At 44.9% G+C, this 17141-nt stretch overlaps 1 protein-coding gene across 1 annotated transcript in view; it reads right to left on the bottom strand.

Annotated features, from left to right (window-relative positions):
• The window catches only part of LOC134968664 (mucin-5AC-like), a 509092-nt gene that overhangs the window by 202094 nt on the left and 289857 nt on the right, over positions 1 to 17141 (bottom strand). The window contains exon 29 of the mRNA XM_063944186.1: positions 5302 to 6480. Within this exon, the coding sequence (XP_063800256.1) occupies positions 5302 to 6480 (1179 nt within the window). The remainder of the gene's footprint in view (positions 1 to 5301; positions 6481 to 17141) is intronic.

Genomic DNA, 17141 nt, shown 5'->3' with positions numbered 1-17141 from the left:
TAGGGATGATTCTGGACACAGTCCAGAAAAGGGTGTTTCTCCCGGAGAAGAAAGCCAGGGAGTTATCCGAGCTAGTCAGGAACCTCCTAAAACCAGGAAAAGTGTCAGTGCATCATTGCACAAGGGTCCTGGGAAAAATGGTGGCTTCTTACGAAGCGATTCCATTCGGCAGTTTTCACGCAAGAACTTTTCAGTGGGATCTGCTGGAAAAATGGTCTGGATCGCATCTTCAGATGCATCAGCGGATAACCCTGTCTCCAAGGACAAGGGTGTTTCTTCTGCGGTGGCTGCAAAGTACTCATCTACTAATGGGCCGCAGATTCGGCATTCAGGAAGGGTCCTGGTGACCAGGGATGCCAGCCTGAGAGGCTGGGGAGCAGTCACACAGGGAAAAAATTTCCAGGGAGTGTGATCAAGTCTGGAGAATTCTCTCCACATAAATATACTGGAGCTAAGGGCAAGTTACAATGCTCTAAGCTTAGCAAGACCTCTGCTTCAAGGTCAGCCGGTATTGATCCAGTGGGACAACATCACGGCAGTCGCCCACGTAAACAGACAGGGCGGCACAAGAAGCAGAAGGGCAATAGCAGAAACTGCAAGGATTCTTCGCTGGGCGGAAAATCAGGTGATAGCACTGTCAGCAGTGTTCATTCCGACGCCCGGGAGAGTGGGGATTTCATCGGGAAGTCTTCCACATGATTGTGAACCATTGGGAAAGACCAAAGGTGGACATGATGGCGTCCCGCCTGAACAAAAAACTGGACAGGTATTGCGCCAGGTCAAGAGACCCTCAGGCAATAGCTGTGGACGCTCTGGTAACACCGTGGGTGTACCAGTCAGTGTATGTGTTCCCTCCTCTGCTTCTCATACCCAAGGTACTGAGAATTATAAGACGTAGAGGAGTAAGAACTATACTCGTGGCTCTGGATTGGCCAAGAAGGACTTGGTACCTGGAACTTCAAGAGATGCTCACAGAGGACTCATGGCCTCTGCCGCTAAGAAGGGACTTGCTTCAGCAAGTACCATGTCTGTTCCAAGACTTACCGCGGCTGCGTTTGACGGCATGGCGGTTGAACGCCGGATCCTAAGGGAAAAAGGCATTCCGGAAGAGGTCATTCCTACCCTGGTCAAAGCCAGGAAGGAGGTGACCGCACAACATTATCACCACATGTGGCGAAAATATGTTGCGTGGTGTGAGGCCAGGAAGGCCCCACGAAGAAATTTCAACTCGGTCGATTCCTGCATTTCCAGCAAACAGGAGTGTCTATGGGCCTCAAATTGGGGTCCATTAAGGTTCAAATTTCGGCCCTGTCGATTTTCTTCCAGAAAGAATTGGCTTCAGTTCCTGAAGTCCAGAAGTTTGTCAAGGGAGTACTGCATATACAACCCCCTTTTGTGCCTCCAGTGGCACTGTGGGATCTCAACGTAGTTCTGGGATTCCTCAAATCACATTGGTTTAAACCGCTCAAATCTGTGGATTTGAAATATCTCACATGGAAAGTGACCATGCTGTTGGCCCTGGCCTCGGCCAGGCGAGTGTCAGAATTGGCGGCTTTGTCTCACAAAAGCCCATATCTGATTGTCCATTCGGACAGGGCAGAGCTGCGGACTCGTCCCCAGTTTCTCCCTAAGGTGGTGTCAGTGTTTCACCTGAACCAGCTTATTGTGGTACCTGCGGCTACTAGGGACTTGGAGGACTCCAAGTTGCTAGATGTTGTCAGGGCCCTGAAAATATAGGTTTCCAGGACGGCTGGAGTCAGGAAAACTGACTTGCTGTTATCCTGTATGCACCCAATAAACTGGGTGCTCTTGCTTCTAAGCAGACGATTGCTAGTTGGATGTGTAGTACAATTCAGCTTGCACATGCTGTGGCAGGCCTGCCACAGCCAAAATATGTAAATGCCCATTCCACAAGGAAGGGGGCTCATCTTGGGCGGCTGCCCGAGGGGTCTCGGCTTTACAACTTTGCCGAGCAGCTACTTGGTCAGGGGCACACCCTGACTGAGGAGGACCTGGAGTTCTCTCATTCGGTGCTGCAGAGTCATCCGCACTCTCCCGCCCATTTGGGAGCTTTGGTATAATCCCCATGGTCCTGACGGAGTCCCCAGCATCCACTTAGGACGTCAGAGAAAATAAGAATTTACTTACCGATAATTCTATTTCTCGTAGTCCGTAGTGGATGCTGGGCGCCCATCCCAAGTGCGGATTGTCTGCAATACTTGTACATAGTTATTGTTACAAAAATCGGGTTATTATTGTTGTGAGCCATCTTTTCAGAGGCTCCGCTGTTATCATGCTGTTAACTGGGTTCAGATCACAGGTTGTACAGTGTGATTGGTGTGGCTGGTATGAGTCTTACCCGGGATTCAAAATCCTTCCTTATTGTGTACGCTCGTCCGGGCACAGTATCCTAACTGAGGCTTGGAGGAGGGTCATAGGGGGAGGAGCCAGTGCACACCACCTGATCCTAAAGCTTTTACTTTTGTGCCCTGTCTCCTGCGGAGCCGCTAATCCCCATGGTCCTGACGGAGTCCCCAGCATCCACTACGGACTACGAGAAATAGAATTATCGGTAAGTAAATTCTTATTTTTGTACGCCATTTGAGAACTACAATACTTATCAATCTTTAAAGTATTGGTGCAAAACACCCATACTGTCATCAGAATTGGGCACATCTCTGTGGACATGCCACCTACAGTATATGCAGACATTTGGTTTGGTAACCATCCTTATTATCAGTGCACTTATGTACAGCACTATACTCTGTGCTAATAATACATCTGTATACTTATGCATACAAAGTCATATACAGAGATGTACGCTTATGCATACGCAGCTGCGAATAGGAACACAGATAATATGAGAATATGCGCTAAGCTGCCACTGCCTCAAAAATCTCAATGCGTTTATTAACATTATTTTTACTAACAAAATGTAAAAAAGAGTGTTTTCACAGGATGCGACCAGCCAGATAAACTGTGTTAGCAGTGGCAGGGAAGGGAACCTTACCTCCGCTGCTGCTGTCATAGGGACCGGAAGGTCCCACTGCCTCCCTGCACCCTGCCCTCAGTGTTGCCGTGCTGCCAATCATTGCTGATCGGTCAGCACAGCAGGATTCCCCACCCCCAGCGGCTGCAGACAATGGCAGCTGCTGGTAAGTGTAAATCATACCCCTTGTGTACATGGCAGCTGTCCGGGCTCTAAAACCTAAAGTTGCGACGGTCACAATGTTCCCGATCAATGTTCCGATGTTTGAAAAAAAGTAAAAAAAATAAAATAAAAATCATATGTGTATCTATCTATCTATCTATCTATCTATCTATCTATATATATGTATATATAATTTTTTTTTAACTAAAATCATTTTGGATAGGATTAAATTCATGTTCTTCACCTATTTCACTCTTTAAAAAAAATTTAAATTTCTGAGCTTTTTTTTTTTGGGGGGGGGGGAATAGTCAGTTAAGTGGTTAAAAACAACACTACAGCTGCATTGAGTGCATTTCTGACTCCAGCTCATTTGCATATGATTCTCTGCATGTTCCGATTTGACTAGCGAAACAGGAAGACTGCTAATCGATTCTCAAGGTGAGGAATCCCAAAACTAGATAATACGGTTGCTATTCCTTATATTTGAATAATCCCAAAGGAATTGAAATATATCCTAGAGATTAAAGTGAAAAACTTTATTATTCTCTATAAGCAGTTAAGTGAAAATTTTCCCACAGGAGTGGATGTATAACAACTGAGTTATTAGAAAGCTGTTGTGACTCTGCTGTAATAATAACAGCCACAGAGTGCAGCAATATACAGGTTGAGTATCCCATATCCAAATATTCCGAAATACAGAATATTCCGAAATACGGAATTTTTGGAGTGAGACTGAGATAGTGAAACCTTTGTTTTCTGATGGCTCAATGTACACAAACTTTGTTAAATACACAGTTATTAAAAAGTATTGTATTATAAGACCCTCAGGCTGTGTGTATAAGGTGTATATGAAACATAAATGAATTGTGTGACTGTACACACACTTTGTTTAATGCACAAAGTTATAAAAAAATATTGGCTAAAATGACCTTCAGGCTGTGTGTATAAGGTATATATGAAACATAAATGCATTCTGTGCTTAGACCTAGGTCCCATCACCATGATATCTCATTATGGTATGCAATTATTCCAAAATACGGAAAAATCCGATATCCAAAATACTTCTGGTCCCAAGCATTTTGGATAATGGATACTCAACCTGTATTTGTAGAGTAAGATTTAATTGTATTTCATTGCTTTGATAAGATTACTATTAATTATGCAGGCTAAATAAAAACATAGCCATCGATGAAGGTTAATTATACCAGCCAGATCTGTATTTTATTGTACGATCTTTATTGTATCTTAGGGTATTTTATGTATTGTTCATATGGCCATACTGTGTATGTTTAATAAATTATAGTGAAATGTATCCATAATTGTGTCAAAATTGAACCCGTTAGCAGTGCTTCCTGATAAGAGACTTTTTGTATGATAACTCTAAATCAGGCCTACATATTTTTTGCACAAAGAACTCTATATAGGGGTCTATTCAATGCATGTCGGATCCTCTCCAACGGAGGGGATCCGACAATGCAGCATTAAATTTGCGGGCAAATCCGACAGATATTGCACGTTTTCGATAATGCCAATCCGACTTTTTTAAAGTCGGATTGACATTGTCAAAAAACGGGACTAGAACCTGTCGGATTTTGCCGCAAATCCGACAAAACATGTAAATCCGCTGCTAATCCACTGATCCACGTGTTTTCTAATAAGTTGGAATTGCCGACAAGTCGGGAAAACGTCAAAACTATTGAACAGGTCGAATCATGATTCGACCTAAAAAAGTCAGAAACTGCCGTCTTTCTGACTAGACGGCAGTTCCGACTTCAATTCAGTAGACCCCATAGCCTACAATTCTGTCTAAACACCCTTACTGCAAGCCTCTATAAAGCCCATTTATGTTCCTTCAGTCACAAGTGGAGATGTGACTGAGATGTGCATGACCCTGCATCCCCTGTACTTGCATAAACTTAGTATTGGGGCATGTGCATGATAGGCTCCACATATTAACTTATGTTCAACACATTAAAAGCTCATATTTGACTGTATATAAAACTAATTATGTACCAGAAAATGTATTATTATTATTATTATTATTATTATTTTCCTTATTTTCAATACAGTTTTTTTTGGAATAATGTGCATATCACAGTGTTTAAACTTTGTACATGCAAAATAGAATTTGAATCCCATTTCACTCTTACGTGTAGTTGGAGATGTGGTCTTTGTAGTTGTGGGAGTAGATGTCTCTGGTGTAGTTATTTCTGGAGTAGTTGTAGTCGTAGTAACAGTGGTTGTTGGTGATGTCGATGTTGCTGTACTCCGAGTTGATGTTGTGGTCTTTGTAGTTGTGGGAGTAGATGTTTCTGGAGAAGTTGTGGTCTTAGTAACAGTGGTTGTTGGTGATGTAGATGTTGTACTCTGAGTTGATGTTGTTGTGGTCTTTGTAGTTGTGGGAGTAGATGTTTCTGGAGAAGTTGTAGTCGTAGTAACAGTGGTTGTTGGTGATGTCGATGTTGCTGTACTCCGAGTTGATGTTGTGGTCTTTGTAGTTGTGGGAGTAGATGTTTCTGGAGAAGTTGTGGTCTTAGTAACAGTGGTTGTTGGTGATGTAGATGTTGTACTCTGAGTTGATGTTGTTGTGGTCTTTGTAGTTGTGGGAGTAGATGTTTCTGGAGAAGTTGTGGTCTTAGTAACAGTGGTTGTTGGTGATGTAGATGTTGTACTCTGAGTTGATGTTGTGGTCTTTGTAGTTGTGGGAGTAGATGTTTCTGGAGAAGTTGTAGTCGTAGTAACAGTGGTTGTTGGTGATGTCGATGTTGCTGTACTCCGAGTTGATGTTGTGGTCTTTGTAGTTGTGGGAGTAGATGTTTCTGGAGAAGTTGTGGTCTTAGTAACAGTGGTTGTTGGTGATGTAGATGTTGTACTCTGAGTTGATGTTGTTGTGGCCTTTGTAGTTGTGGGAGTAGATGTCTCTGGAGAAGTTGTAGTCTTAGTAACAGTGGTTGTTGGTGATGCAGACGTTGTTGTACTCTGAGTTGTGGTTGTTGTGGTGAGAGGGGTTGTAGTTAAGCAGTAACTTGGGAGTGGGAGACAGCAATACACACTTATCTCATAGTTGTGACACAGAGGTACAACCCCATCTTGGTCTTTGTTGTTACAGATGAGCCCATAGGAGACATCACATGTCACTTTCTGTCCCAGTTTGTCCAGTTTATCTGGGAATTGCTTTGCTCTGCAGGAAATGTTCTCTGGTTTCTCACACAGATGATATCCAGCTTTTGTGATATTCTCATATGTCTCATACTCTCCTCCACTGGCTCCATTTGTAGGATAACTCACATCAAACCACTGTGACCATGAGCACTTAGGGACACAGGAAGCTTAAGGAAGATAAATAAATGAATATATATTTATATATTTAGTTGTGTCTGAAATGGTGTACACCAATTGAGATCTAGAATTCTAAGACAATGTATACAATATATGGAAATAAAAAGTATAAATGCAGGTCAAATGTCTTTCACAAACTGCAGATATCTAGTAAAAATAGCATGTGATAGCAGAAAAATGTAGCCTCTATCTTGGCCCTGTTAGGTGTTAGTTTAAAAAAAGTTACAACTTTTAAGAATTCTAATAAAGAATATACGGTCATACTGTATATTACTCGGTGGTTGATTTTCGGCAACATAATTTTTAAGATTTTGGTTATATTGCTATAAATTTAAAATGAAAATGTAAATATTGCTGAAGCTAAAATAGCATCTAGAAAAGCATACTGCAACTTCAATAAAGGGTTATTATTATGGCATTGGATGGAATCTAGTGGATCCAAAAAACAGACAAAACAATGTGGGGCTGATTTAAGGGCCATATACAAGGGAAAGATGTGTGCTGAGCGATGCGGGGGAGGACGGGGGGGGGGGCGCTCATTTCACCCAGCGGGTGAAATGAACGACGTGCTAGATTGGCCTGTATGCAGGCTCAATCTAGCACCGGCGATAGCGATGTACGGGTCCGCGCATCGCTATCGCTGAGGGGGCTACACACGAGTGATCTGTTCTTAAAATCTAAGCAATCTAGTCAGATTGCTTAGATTTTAAGCAAGGATCTCTCCGTGAGTACCCCCCTTAAGAGTCGCACACAGCAGCATCTATCAGCTGTTTCCTGTGTGCGGGTTTACACAAATGCAGCTACAAATTACTTCTCTTCTGTACATCCATGGAGCCATATTTGCAAGGACAGAGATATCCACTTTTCTTGCCCATGCATGTTTAAATACTAATTTGCAGTTGCAAATAATTGCTAAACTACATGAACACCTGCATTGCATGTGGTTTGTGTGTGAATCAGGCCCAGTGACTCAATTTTAGCTAAATACACCATGGTAGGCAGAAAACACTCTGACCTGCATTAATCTTAAATTACCAAAAAGTGATACTAAATATGTGCTGCTTTTAAATTTTGATTTTGTAAATTATATGAATAAAAGATATACTTATGTTTGATAGGGCATCTTTATATGTTCACCTTATTTAACTTACATCATACGTACCGACTTTTGGGCTGCTCTCTCTGGGAGAGAGCAACCGGTCGGCTCAGCAGGGCAGGCGTGCAGTGTGGTGACGTGCTGAAGGGGGCGGGCCAGAGGCGGAATGGGGGTGGGCCAGAGGCGGAACGGGGGCATGACTGCTGGACGCGTCATGTAAGCCACGCCCCCGGCTGTGTAATGCCGCTATTACCGGCATTATACAGCAGGGGGCATGGCTATGGGGATGCGATTCAACAAGAATCGCGTCATCACCTGCCCGGACCGCCCACTTTACTCGCTAAGTGGGTGGCCGGGCAGGGGGTGACCCCTGAAATCGGGAGACTTGCCTGCTCTTCCAGGGGGCCGGGAGGGTCACCCAAATTTCGGGAGCCTCCCGCCCATTCCGGGAGGGTAGGCAAGTATGACTTACATAAACACCTGAAATGTTGTATGGAAATATAAAAGACCCCAGAGACTCCTCTCTGATGCATTAGTTGGAGCTTGGTGAATGCAGTTTTCTCACTGTACATTTGTGTGTGGCATATTGCTGTGCAATTTCACTCCGCTATTATCATATGGGATGCCTATCTTCTCTACTCTCCTTTTCTTCATCTGCTACACTTGATAATATGTTACTGTATCTGATCATTTTGAATATTACCATACCTCCCAACATTTGAGAGATGGAAAAAGGGACATCTTCACGCGCACGTAGCATGAGCGCCCGAGAAGGGGGGGTGTCCTACTGAAAAGGGGCTGTGGCTTCGTGGGAGGGCCTGTGATCACGAGCCATGCCCCCATTTTCGTCACTGAGGGGGCATGCCCAGCGCTCTGGGAGCTGCTGGCATGCCCCCTCTCCCTCTGTCTCCACTGAATAGACGCTGCGTCTATTCACCGCTGCTTTGCTAAGGAGAAGAACAGTGATAGGAGCCTCCCAACTGCCCCCCCCCCACTACCACCACCACGTGACACTGCGACCCGCGGGTGGGACAGTCCCCAAAAAATGGGACTGTCCCGCGAAAATCGGGACAGTTGGGAGGTATGATATAACCATGTAATTTTATTTTGTGTAGTAAACAATCACTTATACTGTACTAGCTGAATACCCGTGCTTTGCTACGGAATATCAAGTATAATCACAAAGAGATAAAAAGAGCTGGTATTTAAGCAAATATAATACTGTTTTTAAAATAGACTCACTTGTAGTAGGATGTTGTTGAGAACTGGTAGCATCAAAGTGCCCCTCCATGAAACCGCCCGAGAACACACCAAAATAACAAATGGATTTTATTGTATGGGAATCTGTAGTCTCTGTCTCTTATTTTCTAGACAACGGGATATACAGATGTAGCCATGCTCATCTATCCTCCGTGTGGCGTGTAGTGCGAAAAACTAGTCGCATTACATTTGCCTGTGCCTTGTCGCAGCGTGATGTATTCAGTCACAGTGTAATGATTTAAGTCTCCATTGGGTGCAATACTGGTGTTCATCCACCCGGTGTCGCTTTTGAAAACCACCATTGCACATGTGTGAAGTCTACATTGTAAAGTAAAAACGAGATTTATGGTAAGAACTTACCATTGTTAATTCTCTTTCTGCGAGGTACACTGGGCTCCACAAGGATTAACATCGGGATGTAGAGTAGGATCTTGATCCGAGGCACCAACAGGCTCAAAGCTTTGACTTTCTTCCCAAGATGCATAGCGCCGCCTCCTATATCACCCTGCCACCGTGCACAGGAGCTCAGTTTCGTTAACCAGCCCAATGCAGTAGCAGGTACCAGAGACGACAAACATGAGTAGCCACATAGACCACACACTTACCACAGGGGAGAGTATCAGCGGCTAATGCCATATCAACCCAAAGAAGCTAAGTGCGTCAGGGTGGGTGCCTTGTGGAGCCCAGTGTACCTCGCAGAAAGAGATTTAACAACGGTAAGTTCTTACCATAAATCTCGTTTTCTGCTGCTGGGTACACTGGGCTCCACAAGGATTAACATCGGAGATGTACTAAAGCAGTTCCTTATAGGAGGGGACGCACTGTAGCGGGCACAAGATCCCGGCGTCCAAAGGAAGCATCCTGGAAGGCGGAAGTATCGAAGGCATAGAACCTTATGAACGTGTTCACTAGAGATGTGCGGCGGGCACTTTTCGTGTTTTGTGTTTTGGTTCTAATTCCATTTTCGTGTTTTGGCTTTGGCTTGATTTTGCCAAAACCACCCTTTCGTGTTTTGGTTTTGGTTTTGGATCTGGATGATTTTTGAACACCCCCCCCCCCATAAAAACAGCTAAAATAATAGAATTTGGTGGTAATTTTGTTCCTACAATTTTATTAACCTCAATAACAATCATTTCCACTCATTTCCAGTCTATTCTAAACACCTCACACCTCACAATATTGTTTTTAGGCCTAAAAGTTGCACCGAGGTGGCTGTATGACTAAGCTAAGCGACACAAGTGTGCGGCACAAACACCTGGCCCGTCTAGGAGTGGAACTGCAGTTGAAGACAGGATGGCAGATTTAAAAAATAGCCCCCAAACAGCACATGATGCAAAGAAGAAAAAGAGGTGCAATTAGGTAGCTGTATGACTAAGCTAAGCAACACAAGTGTGAGGCACAAACACCTGGCCCATCTAGGAGTGGCACTGCAGTGGCAGACAGGATGGCAGATTTAAAAAATAGGCCCCAAACAGCACATGATGCAAAGAAGAAAAAGAGGTGCAATGAGGTAGCTGGATGGCCAAGCTAAGCGACACAAGTGTGCGGCACAAACACCTGGCCTATCTAGGCGTGGCACTGCAGTTACAGACAGTATGGCACTTTAAAAAAACTAGTCCCCAAACAGCACATGATGCAAAGAAGAAAAAGAGGTGCAAGATGGAATTGTCCTTGGGCCCTCCCACCCAACCTTATGTTGTATAAACAGGACATGCACACTTTAATAAATCAATCATTTAAGCGACAGGGTCTGCCACCCGACTGTGGCTGAAATGACTGGTTTGTTTGGGCCCCCACCAAAAAAGAAGCAATCAATCTCTCCTTGCACAAACTGGCTCTACAGAGGCAAGATGTCCACCTCATCATCAGCCTCCGATTCCTCACCCCTTTCACCCTGTACATCCTCCTCACTGAGTATTAATTCGTCCCCACTGGAATCCACCATCTCAGGTCCCTGTGTACTTTCTGGAGGCAATTGCTGGTAAAGGTCTTCCCTGAGGACTTTATAATTCATTTTGATGAACATCATCTTCTCCATATTTTCTGGAAGTAACCCCCTACACTGATCGCTAACAAGGTTACCAGCTGTACTAAACACTCTTTCAAAGTACACACTGGAGAGGGCAACTTAGGTAAAATAAAGCCAGTTTCTGCAAGGGCCTCCAAATTGCCTCTTTTTCCTGCCAGTATACATACGGACTGTCTGACATGCCTACTTGGATGCTGTCACTCATATAATCCTCCATCATTCTTTCAATGGTGACAGAATCATATGCAGTGACAGTAGACATGTCAGTAATCATTGGCAGGTCCTTCAGTCTGGACCAGATGTCAGCTTTCGCTCCTGACTGCCCTGCATCACCGCCAGCGGGTGGGCTAGGAAATGTTATCCTTTTCCTTGCAGCCCCAGTGGCGAGAGAAATTGAAGGAGGAGCTGTTGATGGGTCACTTTCTGCTTCAGTTGACAATTTACTAACCAGCAGGTCTTTGCACCTCTGCACACTTGTGTCTGCTGGAAAGAGAGATACAACGTAGGCTTTAAACCTAGGATCGAGCACGGTGGCCAAAATGTAGTGCTCTGATTTCAACAGATTGACCACCCTTGAATCCTGGCAAAGCGAATGAAGGGCTCCATCCACAAGTCCCACATACTTTGCGGAATCGCTCCTTCTTAGCTCCTCCTTCAATTTCTCCAGCTACTTCTGCAAAAGCCTGATGAGGGGAATGACCTGACTCAAGCTGGCAGTGTCTGAACTGACTTCACGTGTGGCAAGTTCGAAGGGTTGGAGAACCTTGCACAAGACGGAATTCATTCTCCACTGCGCTTGAGTACTTTGCCTATATCATATGTGGATGTACAGGCTTGAATGGCCTTTTGCTGCTCCTCCATTCTCTGAAGCATATAGAGTGTTGAATTCCACCTCGTTACCATCTCTTGCTTCAGTTGATGGCGGGGCAGGTATAGGAGTGTTTGCTAGCGATTTTTCGGGCCACCGACAGCATTTCCTGCACACCCCTCTCATTTTTCAAAAAATTATGCACCACCAAATTAATTGTATGTGCAAAACATGGGACATGCTGGAATTTGACAAGATGTAATGCACGCATAATATTGGTGGCATTGTCCGATATCACAAATCCCAAGGAGAGTCCAATTGGGGTGAGCCATTCTGCGCTGATGTTCCTCAGTTTCTGTAAGAGGTTGTCAGCTGTGTTCCCTTTTATGGAAAGCGGTGATACATAATGTAGCTTGCCTAGGAACGAGGTGGTGTTTGCAAGATGCTGCTACTGGTATCGCTGCTGGAGGCCATACATCTACCCAGTGGGCTGTTACAGTCATATAGTCCTTAGTCTGCCCTGTTCCACTTGTCCACATGTCCGTAGTTAAGTGGACACTGGATACAACCGCATTTTGTAGGGCACTGGTGACTCTTTTTCTGACATCTGTGTACATTCTCGGTATCGCCTGCCTAGAGAAGTGGAACCTAGATGGGATTTGATACCGGGGACACACTATCTCCATCAAATCTCTAAGTGCCACTGAACTAATGGTGGATACCGGACGCACCTCTAACACCAACATAGCTGTCAAGGCCCCAGTTATCCGCTTTGCAAAAGGATGACTGCTGTCATATTTAATCTTCCTCACAAAGGACTGTTAGACAGTCAATTGCTTACTGGAAGTAGTACAAGTGGTCTTCCGACTTCCCCTCTGGGATGACGATCGACTCCCAGCAGCAACAACAGCAGCGACAGCAACAGCAGGCGTAACACTCAAGGATCCTACAAAGGAATCTCGGTTAGGAGAGAACTCCTCAGTCTTGACAATGACATGGCCTGCAGGACTACGGATGTTCCTGACTGAGGAGGAAGTTGACGTTGAGGGAGTTGGTGGTGTGGCTTGCAGGAGCTTGATTACAGGAGGAAGAAGGGCTTTAGGTGTTAGTGGACTGCTTACGCTCTTACCCAAAGTTTCACAACTTGACATTGACTTCTTATGAATGCGCAGCAGGTGACGTATAAGGGAGGATGTTCCTAGATGGTTAACATCCTTACTCCTACTTATTACAGATTGACAGAGGCAACAGATGGCTTGACACCTGTTGTCCGAATTTGTGGAGAAATAATTCCACACCGAAGAGGTGGCTTTGTTGGTAGTTTGCCCAGGCATCACAATGGGCTTCTTCATTCCAAGGACAACAGATGTCTCCCTCGGTGCCTGACTTAAACAAACCACATCACCATCAGAATCCTCATCATCAACTTCCTCCTCAGCGCCAGCAATACCCATCTCCTCATCCTGGTGTACTTCAACAGTGACATCTTCAATTTGAATATCAGGAACTGGACTGTGGGTGCTCCTTCCAGCACTTGCAGGGGGCGTGCAAATAGTGGAAGGAGCCAACTTTTCCCATCCAGTGTTGGGAAGGTCAGGCATTGCAACTACCAACACACTTGGACTCTCCTTGGGGATTTGTGATACCATCTCAGAGCGCACAGTTCTTTTCTGTGCTCTTTCCAGCTTAACTCTTTTAATTTTTCTAGCGGGAGGATGAGGGCTTCCATCGTCATGTGAAGCTGAACCACTAGCCATGAACATAGGCCAGGGCCTCAGCTGTTCCTTGCCACTCCGTGTCATAAATGGCATATTGGCAAGTTTACGTTTCTCCTCAGACAACTTAAATTTCTTTTGTTCTTTTTACTGAACTTTGGCTTTTTGGATTTTACATGCCCTCTACTATCACTTTGGACATCGGCCTTGGCAGACGACATTGATGGCATTTCATCGTCTATGTCATGGCTAGTGGCAGCAGCTTCAGCACTAGGAGGAAGTGGTTCTTCTTGATCTTTCCCTATTTTCTCCTCAAAATTTTTGTTCTCCATTATTTTTTGGGAGTTATATGAGACAATATGAGGCACAGGAATGACTGGAATGACTGATGAGACAGGACACTACCTCTGGTCTGATGCAGCACAACAAGTTATTGTTGTAATAATTATTATACTGCAGCAGTGGACATATAGCAGCAGCGTATATCGTCACTGGAATTACTGATGACACAGGACACTACCACTGGTCTGATGCAGCACAACAGGTTGTTGTTATAATTATTATACTGCAGTAGTGGACATATAGCAGCAGCATTTATCATCACTGAAATTACTGATGACACAGGACACTACCACGGGTCTGCACAACACAGCACCACATTATACAGCTACACTGGATATATGGAAGCAGAGAACACCAACACTGTGAATGGCTGGACTGATGCAGCACAATACACTGACTACACTGGACTGGTCTGCACAACACAGCACCACTTATACAGCTACACTGGATATATGGCAGCAAAGAACACCAACACTGTGAATGGCTGGACTGATGTAGCACAATACATTGACTACACTGGACTGGTCTGCACAACACAGCACCACTTATACAGCTACACTGGATATACGGCAGTAGAGAACACCAACACTGTGACTGCCTGGACTGATGCAGCACAATACACTGAGTGACTACACTGGACTGGTCTGAGCAGCACAACACTTGCCACCCCACTATCCCGCCCCAACACACAAACACTGAACACTGAGGACACTTCCTCTCTATACACACTCCGAGACTGGAGTGAAAATGGCCACGACGCGCGGCTCCTTATATGGAATCCAAATCCCGCGAGAATCCGACAGCGGGATGATGACGTTTTGCCGCGTTCGGGTTTCCGAGTCAGGCGGGAAAACCCGAGCCAGACTCGGATCCGGGCTTGGAAGGCAAAGTTCGGTAGGGTTCGGTTCTCTGAGAACCGAACCAGCTCATCTCTAGTGTTCACTGAGGACCACGTAGCCGCTTTGCACAATTGTTCAAGGGTTGCACCATGGCGGGCCGCCCAAGAAGGTCCTACAGACTGAGTAGAATCGGCTTTGATGGTAACAGGAGCTGGCAGACCAGCCTGTACATAAGCATGTGCAATCACCATTCTAATCCATCTAGCCAAGGTCTGCTTGTGAGCAGGCCAGCCACGTTTGTGAAAACCAAACAGTACAAAAAGACAATCAGATTTCCTAATGGAGGAGGTTCTCTTCACATAGATACGGAGAGCCCGTACCACATCCAAAGACCGCTCTTTAGAGCACAACTCAGGAGAATTAAAAGCTGGAACCACAATCTCCTGGTTAAGGTGGAAGGAAGACACCACCTTGGGTAAATAACCCGGATGCGTTCTAAGAACCGCCCGGTTACGGCTTATACAAATGGGCTGCAGGAGCAGCCCTCCTGTTGATTGCCTGCTTACTGCATGGCACCAACTTACAAACTGAGCTCCTGTGCACGGAGGCGGGGTGATATAGGAGGCGGCGCTATGCATCTTGGGAAGAAGGTCAAAGCTTTGAGCCTGTTGGTGCCTCGGATCAAGATCCTACTCTACACCCCGATGTTAATCCTTGTGGAGCCCAGTGTACCCCGCAGCAGAAACGATGTTTGTAGTTTAAGAACTACTTTATTAGATGATCTCTACATTAAGTAGAATTTGAACACAGAAACAGCGTCACCAACACACACAAAGCACAGTTCAGAGTTTTACACAGCTCTCTAAAAGAAAAAAATCATTAAATCAACGATAGAGCTGGGACACACCGCACTATAAAAAAAATTACAATGAACAACATCACTATGTCACTGCAGGTGTCAGTCACCTGTCTCCATAGCTATCTTGGCATAGTGGTATCACCTATGGTTACCATGCCCATGAGCTAGGTTTCAATTCCCACACTTCTATATATGTGTAAAAATTAGCATCCACATATATTTTGTAATTTTGCCAAAACAAGTTCTGTCATACTTTGTATACAGTCTCAGACATACACACAGATATACAGTCAAAATTAGAAAAAAATCCGTAGATGTTACTTATTACACAAATATACAAGTGTGACTTTTCAAATTTTGAGAGTGTTATCATTATGAGACTGTATTTACTGTACTTCTTCCTGGGCCTTCCCATTGCTTTAATAGGCATCATCCCACACCTCCAACCCCACCCACGTGAGACTTGTGATTTCACGGATTGGGTATACTGCTTAGTAAATGACAGCATGAGCCATTCATTTATATACAGTAGTGTACCGGCCGTGTTGTGTTTGTCATTTACTAAGCAGTGCACCCAGTCCTCAGAATCACAAGTCTCACAGGAGGTGGGATTAGTGGTGGGGGAGGCTGCCTATTTAAGCAATGGGGAGGCCCTGGAAGAAGTACAGTAAACTCAGTCTCATAAAGACAACACTCTGGGGATTTGAAAAGCCACAACTTGTATATTTGTACAATAAGTAGCACCTACGACAGGGGTGTCAAACTCACAGCCGGAGGGCCGCATGTGGCCCCTACTGCATCTTTTATGCAAGAGTCATTATGCGGCCCGCTGGCATGGGTCTTTATGCAGCTGGTTAACTTGGGCTGCAACGGGTTAACTGAGTCCACATTTATCCACCCACACTGCATCATTGTCTGGCCACCCCCATCTGCCCTGCTAGTCTGCACTGCCCACCTCACCCAGTCATGGATGCTGCTGGAGGTTAGGAGGCTGGGTTCTGGGAGGGCTTACCACTACCAGCACCATTGAACCCAGTCATGACTGCTGCAGGAGGAGAGGAGGCTGGGTTCTAGGCGGGTTTTCCCACCAGCCCACCCTACCTTCAGAGATGATGTTAGATCACGTCTCCTGTGAGGACGGAGGAGGGAAGCCGCCCTGAGAGGAAAGAGTGCCCATAAGGATACTTAAGACTGTGAGTGTGAGTCTCACCAACAGAGATCTTTACAGATTAATATATATATATATATATATATATATATATATATTAAAGTAAGAGGAGAGGGGTCCGTACAGTGATATATGAGAAGGAATAACACAACTGTCTTCTCACACTGATATTATTATTATATAGGGGAGAGGGGACAGCACAGTGATATATGAGGGGAAATATCACAGCTTCCGGAACACACTGATATATGGTATTATTATTATATAGGGGAGAAGGGACCACAGTGATATTTGAGAGGGAATAACACAGCCCCCGGCACATGCTGATATGTGGTATTATTATATAGGGGAGAGGGGACCGTACAGTGATATATGAGGGGGAATAACACAGCTATCAGCTCACACTTAGAAATGGTATTATTATTTTTAAATATTAAAGGGGAGAGGGCCGCAGGGATGTGTGGCGAGCTAAATGGCTCAGGAGGCACTGGTTAGCCCCAGAATCAAATTTACGTGCAATATATGAGCCAACGGG

Source organism: Pseudophryne corroboree, chromosome 11, assembly GCF_028390025.1.
Source record: "Pseudophryne corroboree isolate aPseCor3 chromosome 11, aPseCor3.hap2, whole genome shotgun sequence".
NCBI classification, from domain to species: Eukaryota; Metazoa; Chordata; class Amphibia; order Anura; family Myobatrachidae; genus Pseudophryne; species Pseudophryne corroboree.
This window is presented reverse-complemented; position numbering and strand designations above follow the sequence as displayed.